Raw genomic sequence first — 15,320 nt, 5'->3', positions numbered from 1 at the left:
TAAATCCTATCTTCTCTGTTATACTCCTCCTTGTCCTTTGACCCTTCTCCCGCTCTTTAGGGATATTTGGGCTATACCCATTCTGACTTTTTCATATTGAAAAGGTGTGTCAACAATTTAGGATGGGGGATGGAACTGGTTGATGTTCTGGAGAGGCTGGCCCCTTTGGGTTTCAGGATGTATCTGGCCTAAGAACCATCTGGAGGTGGTAAGTTTCTGGAAAGTAAACTTACTGCATAAAACTTTTATAGACTCTCAGATGGAGCCCTAGGTGTTCTTTAGGGTTAACTGTTGGTGGGGATTTGGCAGACCATAGCAATTAGCAGTATCTAGCTGAAGCTTGCATAAGAGTAGCATCCAGAATAGCCTCTTGACTCCATTTGGTCTCTCTCAGTCACTGATAACCATATTTTATTACATTTCTTTTTCCCCTTTTGGTCAGGAAGCTGTTATCCATCCCATGGTGCCAGAGCCAGGCTCATTCCTGGGAGTAAAGTGGTGATGTGATTTTTTTTTAAAGAGGTTTCTACATAGTAGAGTTACCCAGATTTTTTTTTTTTTTTTTTTTTTTTTAACATGGGCAGGCACTGGAAATCGAACCCGGGTCCTTGGGCATGGCAGGCAAGCGTTCTTGCCTGCTGAGCCACCGTGGCCGCCCAGTTTCCCAGATTTTATCTAGCTTCCTCACGAGTAGAATTGCATGTAATTGTCCTAAAGCGATGCCTGTTTCTTCTCCTGTATGTCCCCCTGATGTCCCCAAGGCCTGACACTTCTTGGTCTCACTGAGTCCTAGTGCTATCAAAACCAATGATTCCCAAAACTGGTTGTACATCCAAATCACCATACCCTGGCCCAGATTTAAGGAATCAAAACTCCACAAATTTGTAGTTAAAAGCAAAACAAAACAAAATTTCCCCACCGATTCCAGTACCGCATCCTTGGGCCTGGCTTTGGGAAGCTATGATCTCACTGAACTTTCATCAAACTGAGCGTCCAGGTCAGTGGAGAGGGAGCCGGGGAGAAAACATAGAAAATGTTAATGGTTTTAAAATTATTGAAAAACGAGGCTTCAGTTTTCACCCTGACGTGAGCACCTTTGGATATAACATCTTAATTTCAGGGTAACCAGTATTGTGTGTGTTGTAGAGAGAGAGTTTTATCAATGGAGTGAACGAGGTAACGGCAACTTGGTACTAACTATTGGTATATTTTCTCTCTCCTGCTTTGCATTAAGTCTCTTTAAAGGGACAAATAATGCTTGTGTGACAAATTTTAGAGTGAAATAGTTTGCATGTTTTTATTAATTAGGAAATGCAAAACATATTTTAGTTGTGGTATAGCATGGAAGGCACCATCCCAATCCAAGTACTCATTATTGTAAAAAGTGAGTTATTTCTCCCTGGGCACAGAGGGGCGGATGGCAGTAACGTGAGCAGCGAGATGTTTGCACAAAGGAGATTAGTACCAAGACATTCCTGTTGCCCCACATAACTCTCCTCAGGGCCACTTGACCTCATGGGCATTTCTGGTTTCTTTTATGTTATAAAATTCTGTGTGTATGATCTAGTTACACACTCTGATGTTGAAATAGCTTTCTCTGTGAAACCTGAAGATTTGAGGGGAGCTTAAATTATTCTAGTGATAAACTGTTCTCTCTTCGGGGCTGGGGGAGAGCAGTAAAAATCTCACCATGATGATATAGAAGCCAAAAATTTCAGTCGCATAATAAAATGCAGGGTCAGTCCTCAAAGAGCTGATGAAGTGCAAGTGGGGGCTGGGTGGAAGAAGGGAACAAACTGGTTATTATCTGCATTTGTACTTGTGGGTGGTTCTTGCAAGAAGGTGCAGTTTCTATTTATCACATCTATTAAACTAATACTTAAGTGATGTAGTTTTACGTAGTATCCACATGAATATTTTCTTTTCCTCCCTTTTTGGGGGTAGGTAGCTCTTCTTTTAGGTTAGTGCTTATAAGTAAACATATCTGCCCACAGCTTCCTAGGGGATCCTTTAAAGTTGTAATATTTAGTAGCCTTAGTTCTCTTTTTGCCCCTGTGTTCCCTCCCCCTGGTAGCTATCTGTCACTGCAATTCCTTGGAATTTGGAAAATAGAGAATTTATGCTCAGTGAGCCTTCTATAAGAGTTAAGTCCAAAGAAAGAAACATAGAATATAAAAATACAGGATTTTATCATGGAATTGGAATTTATTAGCACTGTAACTCAGAAAAACTTCCCTAATATTGAACATGTTGAGACCTTGCACCACCCTTAGTTTATCTTGTTTACTAATTATACCACCATGAAATGTTCTTCCTATGTTCCCTTATGCCAACTGTTCTTACTTATTTAAAGATTTTGCTCTCTGTTGTTTAATTACCCAGCCTTTGCCTGCTTGACAGCTTAAAAGCATAAGAGCTTAATCTTTAGCAGCTCAACCAACACATTTATATGTTGATGAATAAGAAGAACTTAATAACTTAAGATTTCTTTTTTAAAAATCTTCTTTGGTAATCAGGCAGAAATCTGTTTTGCTATCTAGACCTAAGTAAGAAGGGAATATAATGCAGTTCTCTGGTGGAATAAAGAATTGGTAAGAAATGGGTTATTTGGGACAATTCCTAATATTAGAAAATTACAGTAATGATAACTGGAGTTATTTCTACAGACAATTAATTATGCTGGGATTACATTTCTGTATCAGCAGGATCTGTTTGGGAAAACAAGAACCATGCTAAATATTTTAAATAGAGGACTGGTTGAATAGTTGCAAGGCTTGAAGAGCAAATATGGAGAGGTAATATTAACTCAGAGATTAACTGAAGGAAACAGCTACTACTCCTAGGGCTGGGGGAACACAAGGGAGGAAGTGGTACTGACAGAATTTAAGAACTAGGAGAAGAAACCACATATCAGGAACCATAACCTCAAGAGCTGAGATCATGGAGGAAGGGCCACTGTCTCTAGCTTTGGGACTCTTGCTAGAAGAGGTGACATAGCCATGTCAGAGACATGGCTGGGGGAAGAAGGAGGGGTAGGGCACTCTCCCCTTTTCCCGCCATCGGATCTCCCTTGTGACTTCTATTATTAGAAACCTAACAAGGAGCCATTGACTAGGGAGCCTGGGAAATTGTGTTAGTTAGATTCAGTTGTCAACTTGGCCAGGTGAGCATACCTAATCTTGTTGCTGCAGACATAAGCCAACGGTAGGTGAACCTCATCTGTTGCCAATTACATCTGCAGTCGGCTAGGAGGCATGTCTGCTGCAATGAGTGACGTTTGACTTAATTGGCTGGTGCTTAAATGAGAGATCACAACATAGCACAGCCTAGCAGCTCAGCATTCCTCATCTCAGCACTAGCAGTTCAGCCCAGGCCTTTGGAGATGCAGAAAGAAGTCACCCTGGGGAAAGTTGTTGGAACCCAGGGGCCTGGAGAGAAGACCAGCAGAGACCATCTTGTGCCTTCCACGTAAGAAAGAACCTCAGTGGAAAGTTAGCTGCCTTTCCTCTGAAGAACCAACAAAATAAATCCCCTTTTATTAAAAGCCAATCCGTCTCTGGTGTGTTTCATTCTGACAGCTAGCAAACTAGAACAGAAATGTTTGCAGATACCCCATCCCAGCATCAAGGAGCAGAGCATGGAAAGGCGGGCGTAGGGCTGAGAGGCAATGGGTAAACATTGCACACATTTCACATCTGCTTTCTGAACAGGTAGTTCTTGTTAAATCACCATTTTTCTCAGATTCCCTTAAAGTGTTCATTCACTTTGTAGAGATGCCATTAAAAAGGGTAGAGGTTGAGACAGAATGAAAATAAATTTCTCCTGAATCTTTTTGTTGTTATTCTACAATAAATGGTAAAATAGGGTAAGAATTTTGTTGTGTAAATTAAGTTATGGTGGTTTTCTTGCGTGTGTTAGAAAGAATGATAACAGATTTTGTTCGGATGACTCAAATGTACATACTTGCTGAAGAAAATTGACTGAGAAATCAATATGGACGGACAATTAAGTGTTAGTATAACTAAGCACCCCAATTTATTTTAAGTTTTTGAACTTTTCACCCCATTACTTCATTTTAAGGGGCAAAATATTGTTACTTAAGTCCCTGAGTCTCATGGGAAATTCTGACAGCATCATTAGTAAATGGATATTCGTAAATGTTTCCATAATTCATTAAACGGTTCTTTTTCTTGCATAATATGCCACCTATTTGCTACATGGGTCATAGGGCAAGTCAAAATGGTTCTGTTATCTAATAAAGAGACAGACTTGACAGAAAGTAATGAAGTAACCTTAAACTTTGATAATTTATAATCATTCGTATTTTTTCTAGAGTTAAAGGAATCAAGTACATTGAAATGAAATATGCATTTGAACTGAGTTAAAGAGAACAAGAGGGTCACCAGATGAAAAATCCTTCATTTTCTCCATCTGGGTACTTTATATTAACTATACAAATTGATAGCCAGCCATTTTGTATTCATTTATTGACATAAAACAAAATTACCTCTCAAAAGAAAATAACAAAGAGTTTTTTCCTTTTTAAATAAGGTAAACAGGCTCCAAATGGCCAAGGGGTTTTACATCACTATATAGGACTTTCCCAGGAGTTTACAAAGTGTGTCCGATATTCTCTTTACGTTAAGTAGAGGTATAGAGGGAAAGAGGCCAAGCTGCACTTGACATGACATGTAACTTTTAAGCACATAAAATATTTTGTTTACTATTCTAAATAATACTTTATCAAAGTTAGACTACATGAAGTCTTTCTGGAAAAAGACTGATGATGAGACTTTTAACTTCTCTTTCTTCTGTTGTCTGAGATATAACACCTGGAATCACTAAATAATAGATTATAGGTAAGAGCTTGCAAGCTCCAGAGCTAAACTACCTGCTTCTAATCCTGCTCTTCCTTTTCTAGATGTGTAGCTTTGGGCAAGCGACTTAACGTCTCTGTGCCTCAGTCACCTCATCCATAAAATGGGGATAGTAATAGCATCTACCTCAATCTTACTGTTTTGAGGAGTAAATAAGTTAGAAATTAGAACCTTGATAACTACAAGTTTTGTTCTTAGTCCTGTTTTGTTTTCGGTCACAATGGCTTAGAGAGGGAAAACAGGACTAGACTATTGTAATATTGATCTTTTTTCTGCTTTATTCTCAGTATGCAGATCTAAATCGCCATGTGGATGCCTTGAATGCATGGAGAAATGCTACTGTGCTGAAACCAGAGCACAGTTTGGCTTGGAACAACATGATTATACTCCTTGATAATACAGGTATAGAAAGATGAATTAAATAAGTAAACAAGAGGCAATTGTTCCATAATGGAATACTATGAATTATTAGGAAATATAGGTATTGTACTTTTATTTTCCCAGTGTGTGTTAGAGTTAAAAGAATAGATATACGGTTAAATATATTGCATTACAAAATACATTTTCTTCTAGAAAATGCTGTGTCCTTTTTCATATTGTAATATATAACTGGAAAAGAACACAACTTAGAATAAGTGTCGGATAATGGCTTCATCTGAAGCCTGCTTTCTAGAACTCTCCATCATCTGAATGCTGGGAATTACCCAGAAATAAGCAAAAATGGCTTCTGGGCTTATGAAATGGATATTGAAAGGTCCATGTTCGAAGTTTACAGACTGTACTCAAAGGAGGCTCCCTTGAGTCTACACTCAGAGTCACCTATTCTCATTTTAGACAGAATGCTAATGGTCTTGATTACCTGGTTTCTTCACCCATACAGGACTAGATTCAACCAATCAGGAGTTACTCCGCATCCTTCGTTTTAAAAAATCAAAGCATCCCTTAAGAAATGATAGTTTTAATTTGGCAGAATTTAAAATTAGTAAGCTGTCTAAGCAGCTCAAGGAAGAGATGCACACTTATTTGTAATGAAAGTATAGACTTTGAACTTCAGTATGATAAAACATTGTTATTAAAGCGTTCACACTTATTTTGTGAACTTGTTTTCTCCAGTTTGGGTTCAACTAGTATCTGGGGAGAAATTAAAACTAGGTTTTTTATGCTTTTACGGTATTTAATCTAAGTCATTTGAATATAAAGTGAGAATTGTGCTAGATTGCATTGGGTTTGCCACTGACAGGATCATTTGTGTGTTTGTTGTACGTGTGGGAGTTTATGTGTGTATATAGTACAGGTTCTGCATTGGTTTTCTTAAGTAGCTTATTCAAAATCATTGTACATAATGCACAGAAGCCCTTTTAATTATAGAGACAGACTAAAGTATCAGTACAATGTTAACATGTATTCTGTTTTTCTGTTTTTTTACTCACAGGTAATTTAGCCCAAGCTGAAGCAGTTGGAAGAGAAGCCCTGGAATTAATACCTGGTGATCACTCTCTCATGTTCTCGTTGGCAAACGTGCTGGGGAAATCCCAGAAATACAAGGTGTGCAAAGTGAAGTCTGTTTCTTCTTGCAGTGAATGCCAACATCTCACAGAAGCCATAAAAGTTCGTTCTGTCCAGTTAAATTCAGAATGAGGCCAGAACAGTAGTGGCAAGGCACAAAGTATGGCTTGGTCAGTTAATTTCCTGGAGAAGTTGTCCAAGAGATAGGTTTGCAGGTTCACACTCACTGTCCGTAACATTGCTCAAACGTGGGTAGGGGAGAGAAGCCCAAGGAATGGGCAGTGAACAGTGAGAGAGTTACTGGGCATTGGGCCTCACTTTCTACAGGAGAGGAGGAGATATGCCAGCCCTCTGCCCTTGCATAGTGGTGTGTGACTCTATTCCTTGCAGTTGGGCTGGAGCTCTGGGTTTTATTTCTGGAAGCCATCTTCTGTACAAATAGAATAAGCCTGACCATGTCAAAAAGTATGACTGGTTCTTGCTGCTCCCAAGGTTTTCCGCTTCTAAAGTAAGTTGTAGGTTATCTATGAGACTGAAGAGGTTTCTGACCAAAGAAAACCACAAGATACTAAATCTGTACTCCATCTGAGCTGTTAGCATTGGCCAGGAGTAGATGATGAATTGGAAGGTACATAGCACCCTGTATATTGAAGGAGACCTAATTTTCCTGGTTATCTGTGATTCTCAAATTTTAATAGTGTCTGTCAGAATCACCAAGGGAGCTTGTTAAAATAGAGGGGCCTAGCTTCCTCCCAGTAGAGATACTGCCTCAGTTACTTGAATAAGATCAAGCACTGTGCATGTTTAACTACATCCTAGGTAGTAGGCATTACAGAAGACACTCTTTTAGAAGCAGTGCCTTCGTTCTTTCATGAGAGAGAGATATTTTATTTTAGAATCAGGGTCTGTATCTTCTTTTGATCACCCTCAGGCTACTGATTAGGCCTAGGGCGGGCCACGGTGGCTTAGCAGGCAAGAATGCTTGCCTGCCATGCCAGAGGCCCAGGTTCGATACCCATGCCCATGTAAAAAAAAAAAAAGACATTAGGCCTAAAGATAGTAATAATTAATTAGTATTATTTAAGTAATTAAATGCTATTTACCTGTTCAGTTTGTGAGAGGTCATTAATAGTAAAATGTTCTATAATAAGACTAAGATAGTTCCTGCATTTCTCTTAGTTTGAATGCCAAGGAGTTTAACAGCTTCACTGTACACTCAGGCATTTCTGGGTTTTGCTCCAGAAATGGCTTTTTGAGGGGTTTAGTTTTATTTTTCATGGAGCAGGAGAAGGAAATGAGGTCTGAGGGTTTCTCTTCAGATGACCTGTCAGCCACCCATCAGCCTGGAATGGGTCAGGGGGATTATCAGTTTTCTAGTGACCCAGCTACAGCAAGCCTTCTTCAGAATGTGGTTCATGTAATTACTGCATTGATTTTTCCATCATCTCACAGTCTACAAATTGGAATGTCTATTCAGGTGACAGAGCCCAGGGTTCATTTGCCTTCCGGTTCATGTTGTTCTATTTTTTTTCTTTTCTCCCCCAGGTAAATTAGGAAATACCCTGTAACGTCCAATGGAGAAATCAGTTTCCCATTTCTCTACACATTTTGTACCCTAATTGTCTAGGTCAAGGCACTGAGCCTAAGATAAGTAAAGAGAAAATGAAATCTGACCTGAGGGGCTTACTGTGAGTTCTTTAGGAGCTACCAGAAGGAGGGAGGGTGGCATGATTTCCTCGGCTGTGGCATCACCCACCAAGCTTTCACTTAATATATTCTTTTTAAATTAAGAATTAGGTATTTAAGGCAACAGTTTAGGTTTTTCTCCTGTAATATGAAAATGATACTTCTCGCTATTGGTCAGCTGCTTCCCTGGTATTGTCTGTTGCAGGCCATAGAGAAAGGGCTGTTTTGTTGCACAACATTGGGGTGGGGAGCCTGTTTTAACGGGAGGCAACATGGTGGTGATTTGTCAGAGTCCAGTCGATGGTGTATCCAGCTCGCAGATTATCCCCATCTGTGACAGGTGTCAACTGTCCATACAACTCATGTTACCCTAATCATCTGCTGTTTTGTATTATTTCAACTTTTGATAAATCTCTTTAGTGAGCCTGGAGCCTCATTGAGGTCAGGAATGGGTCTTAAGTCCTATTTATTTGTGTATCTCCCATTGCTACCTGTCATGGCATTTATAAAGTGGGGCCAGATTAGCAGTTGTGAAATGATTGAATACATTGCACGTGTGGCTCTGAAATGGTGAGGTTGCCAGAATCTGTTCTGAGGCATTGTGGTACACACTGAACATTCTCATTATATCTGTAATTGTGGGGTGCCTCCCCCCACCCCATAGCCCTTTTTACCCAACAGCCTTCACTTAGCCATTCCTAGCCTCACTTTGTTCATATGTAAAATGGAGATAGTTGTCTGTTCTGCCTCAGCTTTGCAATACAAAGAAATGTACAAGGATGTAATTTGTAACTCTAACATGGTAGATAACAAATAATTTTAATTTGGTGATCATTAAATGAAACCCTAAGGATCGTTATTAAAACCTATTAGAATTTATATTACATCTTGCCATTTAATTTCCAATTTGGGGCTAATGTGGTAGAGCAAAAATATAAAAATAATGTTTTTCAGTGTGTAAAATGTTGCCTTTCATGCTGAGTTCTCTTTCTATATTGCTAATTCCACCAGTTCTGTAGTTTAAGAATGATGTTATTTATAGTGCAGTGTCCCAAATGCCAAACATTTTTTTTGTCACCCATCCCCAATTTTTTTTTTGCCATATTCAGTTACTACCTTACTGTTTATTTGATATTTTTCTTTAAATAAATTTTAACTCAGGTAAATATATTTAAAGTAGAAATAGCATATCAGTACCACAAATAAAGAGTAACTATGAAAAATAAAATGATTTTATTTCATCCAAACTAGATACAATTGCAGGCAATGTTCTGAAACCAAGGCTATACTCTCTTAGCTTCAAGGGGAGACTGGCGGGTGTTAGAGTGTGTGACTCACAAACCACCACCAAATGGAGACTTTTGTCCAGGCTGAATTAGAGGAAAGAAAAAAGAATTGACCTGGGAATAACTTTCTTCCTATATAATTCATTGTTCCCACTTCATATCAGGCCACCTAAATTATCCTCTCTAATTCAAGTGGTATGCGACGTGGCCCCTGGAAATGCTGCTAGAATATACTCAGCATTTAAGGGTCCTAGCCAGGAAGCTGAAATGCATGCTGTCTACCCAGCCTTCCCCACCCAGATGTAAAGACCCTCAGTTGTTCCCACTTAAAGACACAATTTCCAAGGTCTTTCTCTGTCTCACATATCACGCTGAACCTTTATCAACACATTTTGTCAAGTACATTTCAGGAAATGATATGATTTTCCCTTTCTGTTGATAGAAAAATGTGCCCAATTTTAAATGTCAGTTTATTTGTTCATTGGCATAAGTCATCTCGTTGCCCAGCTCTTTAAGCGTCCGGACACCTGCCACAGAAGATCAGTTTATATACAGTTCATTGCTTTCCTGAACAAAGCCATTAAAAATCCTGATGTAATAGATAGATGAGCATTTCATGGGCTTTGAGAGCCTGCAGACATTTGCGTTCCAAAGCAGCCTGCAGCCCTCCCATGCCTCCAGGCCCTGGTGCAGTCCTGGGGGCTGAAGCATCCTCTCCTGGCTGCTGCCTCACTGTTACCCTACAGGGAGTGTGTCTAACCCACCCCCACGCCCTACAGCCACCTCCCCAAACCTGTTCTTTCTCCAGATGCCCCTTCTTTCATCAACATGCATTATTCCCCCATCTCCTGAGCTCGGAAACTGCTCATTTTCTCTCTGCCATGGCCTCACAGGTCCTGTGCTTTCTGCCTGTTCTTCTTTATCCCCTTCCTTTCCTCCGGCCTGCCTCATCCTTCTAGCAGGATTATGCTCCTGCCTTGCCAAGAGCAGTAGTCCCCCAAGGAGATGGAAACCACAGCCCCATCTCTCCACACACCATCCAAAACTCTACTACATCCTCCAAACCCTTCTCTGACTTCCCGTCATCCTTATTAAAGTCCAGATTCTGGACATCTGAGAATTAGTTATCTGAATAAATAAGTAGATCTAGTACCCCATAGAAAGCTCTTAATTTGCTTTTTATCTCTAGTTAATACTATTTAACGTGCATGTAGAGGAACATTTCTGGATTCTTTCACCACTTTAATTCTCAGATTTCAGGTTTTAAATGGCAGTGTTTGAATATCATAAAAAGAGCACAGCTGATTAGAAATCAGGACAAATCTACACATTCATTTGATTTTTTTTTTTTTTGCCACATCCCTGACATTGCAGGAACATCTTGGGTCTCCTTTGGAGGTGTTTCAACTACTCAAATTCAGAATGTAAACTCCAACCACTGAATTGGATCCTAAAAGTGCTATTTGCCAACATGTTATGTTACCCTGATATCTTTATTCAGTTCGTCTTGGATTGCATTTCTGAAATATAAAGTTTTCTCTGCCAGCTCTGTCTAGAAGATAGTGGTTTCAGAGATTTTTGCTCAAATTCCCAGCCTATGTCTCAGGAGTATCACAGGCCATTACAGGGAACATTATAAAATGCATAGTCCTAGATGTGAGAAGACAATCAAGAAAAACTCATGTGGGGCATAGATAGAAGGAACAAGCACTGTCTCAAAACCCACAGCTGCAGTTGATTAATCTTAGCTTTTGATAATGATTAAACCCTGTGTGGCCCTTTAGGAGTATGAATATAGATATATGCGAATGCCACTCCCAGGTCTCATGAGAACAGGTCAGGCACCTTTATTTCCCAGCATTGTGGTAGAAAGCGACCATCCAGTCAGAAGTGGGTCAGTGATGATCAGGCAAGCAAACACTTTGCCCTGCTTCTTACCGACCCAGTTGGAAATGAACCCTATTTGGAGGAAATGCAAGTCTGTACAAGAATCAGCCCATGCTCATTTGGGGAATTCAGTCATGGTCAGATAGACGGCTTCAATGGCAGGTAGCCATTTCTCCCTCATTCTCTCTACTCATTCTTTGCAGCTGAATGGGCTGCTTCTGGTTTGTGGACGGTGTTGTGGGTTCTTGGGGAGATTAATAGGCCCCAACTCCTACCTCGAAAGTCCTGAAAGTGAATTCACTGATGATGATTGAAAATGACCCTTTCATAGTTGTCCTCAATCACTCAGCCCTTTCCATTCTGCTGACCTTCTCTCTTCCTTCGCTGTTCCCTGAACTGAGCTACTTGCTTCAAGTTGCAGAAATCCAACCATGTCATCCATCGAGGCAGGTGGCAGAGCTCATTTGCATTCCCATTTCCATCCTCTCTCTGCAGTTGCCATTACTTTCTGCTGCCCCTCATCCCCTTATTACTATCTTCTGTCACCTCTGCCCTGTTACATGTTTCCAGGCTATCCCTTTGGTGCTTCTTCTCAATAGTGCCAGGTGCTACTGGGCCTCTGGAGTGTTTCTGGGAGACGGGTGACGTAACAAAATGAGGACATTAAAGGTTTGAAGTCATTGGTTCTAAAACTGAATCATTTTTGCATCATGTACAATACTTTACTTTTTATTTATTTCATTTTTTAGGAGTCTGAAGCTTTATTCCTCAAGGCAATTAAAGCCAATCCAAATGCTGCAAGTTACCATGGTAATTTGGGTAAGGAAATTCTTCAATTTAAATCATATTGGAATTGAGTGTAATTGTAATGAAATGGGTGTATTCCTATAAAGTCAGTATTGGGAGAGTTTTCTTTTTGTTTTCAAACCTATCCTATATTGAGGCTAGTTTTAAAATGTGATTTTTACAATTATTACAATGAAAACTTAGCTAAATGATAATCATGTTTACATATCTTACATTGTATGACCAAAACCCTCAAATTCCACTCTCAGTTTATCAGCTTCTTATGATTAAAACTCAGATTTTCATTCTTTGTGTGAAGGATCCTAGAATGTGAAGCTGAAAAGTACTTTGGAAGCTTGTAGTCTAATTTCCCTTTCCTCCTTCCGTAATAGACCTTCCCATTCTAGCCTTTGCGTTCTTATGTTCTTATGCTTTAATTAAAAATGCATTTATAATTATTCCCTAGAATTCATTTCTTCCATTTGTACATCTCAGTATTTAAGGTTTATAGAGCATAGCAGGTTGCTCTTTAGAATGGTCTGTCATGTAAATATTTTTTCACTAAATCTAGTTTCCATGGTATCTGAAGCCTCTCATCACAATTCATGAAGCATCAATAGTTGCTATTCTGCCCATGTATAAAGTTAGTTTACTTACAAAAGTCATTTTAACAATCAAGGACTTATAATTAAATAATCAGATTTATTTTAACCATCATTTTATGATCAGATCTTAACATTAAAGCCCCTGTCTCCAGGGGAAACAAACAAGCAGTTACTTTGCCAAAAGGTGTAGAGAAATCTTTGTTTAAAACAAGCAGGCTGGACTTCCACATAACCAGGGCTGTAAGCAGTGCTGGAGCCCAGCCAGAGCCAGTTGGAAATTGCATGACCAGCAGAAAAATTCAATCTAATTTTCTTTTTACTCTTTTATGTAATAATTCTGCTGCAGGCAGATGTATTGTATCTAGTGATATGCAGAGGCCCAGAGCAACTGGTGGTAGTTATGAAGGGCAATCACCAGGGAGTACGATTACAATAAATAAAGTTTGTGGTACAAACAATATTTTCTTAAACAATGGTTTTTGAAAACTATTTGCAAAGGTTCTGTAATATTTCTTTATACAATTGATGGGGAATACTGCAAGTTATTCAGAAGCATTTCCATTGAAATTCATCCCTTGCTATTTCAGCTGTGCTTTATCATCGTTGGGGACATCTAGACTTAGCCAAAAAACACTATGAAATCTCCCTGCATCTTGACCCCACTGCATCAGGAACTAAAGAGAATTACGGTCTTCTAAGAAGAAAATTGGAACAAATGCAAAAGAAAGACGTCTGATCCCTTTTCCTTTTTTTTTTTAATTGTGTATATGTGTGCATGAGGCATATTGTTAATATTACATGGTTATGTTTAACCATTTACAAGTCTTACACCTGTTGTTTATTTTATTGCTTTTGTTCTTATGAAAACAAAACATGCAAAAAAAAAATGATAGCACCAGCAATACACTCAAATGTTCCATCTGGTTTTTGCATTGAAATTGTATTTTTTCAGACAACTCAAATGTAAATTCTAAAACTCTAAGAATGAAGTCTTTTTTAATTAAAAAGAAAAAGAGAAAAAATCAACTTGAGCAACTTTTATTAAAATTCAGTCCACATTTGGGATATGAGCATTGTTGTCTATAGATCAGCACTATTGAACCTCTGTTGTGATCAGGAAATGGCAAACCAACTCTCTCAATTTATATCTGTCAAATGTGCCTGTATATTTGAATTTTTAATTTAATGATGGAAAGAGTAAATTAAGATTTTGTTTTCTAATCTCTTTTTTTAAAAAAACAGTATGCTGTGAACTTCATCTGTAGGAAATATTTATTTGTATTTTTATGTTTTAACCAAGGCAAAAATAATTGAATGATATATTTAGTATATCTCCATACTTTTTTCCCTTAGGAAGAAATTGACCCCTGCAACATATCTTGGGCAGTTTCCATTCATGAGAAATTATGCAGTATTCTACATAAACTGTCACTATCAATAGAAAATTCAAGCCATGCTCTAAGCAAAAGCAGGCAGCCTGAAGTCTCTGTTTTTGTTACATCCAAAATTCAGGGGGCTACACACCTATGTAAGTTGCTTCTTAATATTTTTAACTGTAAAGCAGTTTTCCATTTTGCTTAATGAAACTAAGAAATTACTGGATAATGCAAGAAGTAAATTTTCTCTCAAAAGGAAACACATTTGGGGAATTTGTAGTGTTTTTAAGAACTTGGGTTATTTTTCCTGTTTTATTTGGACAGTGATAATCATGTTTATTTGTTTTGTTTTGTTCTTCTGTATATGTTGTTGATAGAATGGTTTATGCAATCTCTGAAATTTCTTAGGTAGTTAAATTACTACACAAAACCAGTATGAAAATGTTGTACAGCCTTCTTAATAGGTTATTTTCAAGTTAGTGAACACTGTGTCCTACTTTCCCTTAAAATGAAATCAAAGTGACTCATTCATCTTTTCTATTGTGTGGCTTTAATTGGGGTTTAAGGACTATTTAATAGAGTGGCACTATGAGGTTATTCAAGTTCAGAGAGAGGGGTGAATACATCCACATTAAGATAAATTTAGATTCTCTATACTCACTTTTTGGTGGGCACAAATCTGTTTAGGGTTCTAAATCAATAATTCTAATTTATGGTGGTTGAGATACTTCAGAAAGGACTCTGCTGTGTCTCAAACATTTCTTAAATGTTCCCAAAATAACTGTGACAATTTAGAGATCTCACATGGTCAAAGGCTGTCTTATTCCTATTTATGTTCCCAAAGTGTGCTTAGCTTACAGATACATAGAGGCACCAAGTGCTCTATTGATTTTTTTAAAACTAATTCCTTCTTTAAAACTGTGCTTGTCTTTTGAGAGTAAAGAAAAAATGACATTTCCTATAAAAGGCACTTCAGGATTCACTTTTTTTCTTTATTTTTTACTAATATTAAAACTTTACTGAGAAATCGGTGTGCAAATCTGGGGTCCCTGTCTACAGAACTAATTTCCTTAACTTTCATTGCTTCATCTCCTAGGATTCCCATTGCAGCCATTTTCTTTCCAGAGAAAACAGTCATAAATGTGATTGATATTTCAGGAAGTCTTTTGTCTCTGCAGATTTTGGAAGTGCACCATGCTGGCTCTCTTTTCTTCCTCTTTTTTTCATTTGAAGGCGGTCAATCTCTTTATTTTTTGAATTTCCTTCTCAACAAGACTGAAGGAGAAGCTGTCTCCCAGCTCCCCTCTCCTT

General features: G+C 38.4%; 1 protein-coding gene across 9 annotated transcripts in view; it reads left to right on the top strand.

The window, feature by feature from the left end:
• The window catches only part of TMTC4 (transmembrane O-mannosyltransferase targeting cadherins 4), a 76,532-nt gene extending 62,678 nt beyond the window's left edge, over window positions 1-13,854 (top strand). For all 9 annotated transcript variants that reach the window (XM_077158603.1, XM_077158602.1, XM_077158600.1 and 6 more), the window contains 4 exons: window positions 5,165-5,279; window positions 6,310-6,422; window positions 11,992-12,061; window positions 13,221-13,854. In XM_077158603.1, the coding sequence (XP_077014718.1) occupies window positions 5,165-5,279; window positions 6,310-6,422; window positions 11,992-12,061; window positions 13,221-13,369 (447 nt within the window). In that variant the 3' untranslated portion in view covers window positions 13,370-13,854. The remainder of the gene's footprint in view (window positions 1-5,164; window positions 5,280-6,309; window positions 6,423-11,991; window positions 12,062-13,220) is intronic.
• The last annotated feature ends 1,466 nt before the right edge of the window (window positions 13,855-15,320 follow it).

Source organism: Tamandua tetradactyla, chromosome 4, assembly GCF_023851605.1.
Source record: "Tamandua tetradactyla isolate mTamTet1 chromosome 4, mTamTet1.pri, whole genome shotgun sequence".
NCBI classification, from domain to species: domain Eukaryota; kingdom Metazoa; phylum Chordata; class Mammalia; order Pilosa; family Myrmecophagidae; genus Tamandua; species Tamandua tetradactyla.
Note: the sequence above shows the minus strand (reverse complement) of the source record. Positions and strands in the feature narration are given on the sequence as shown.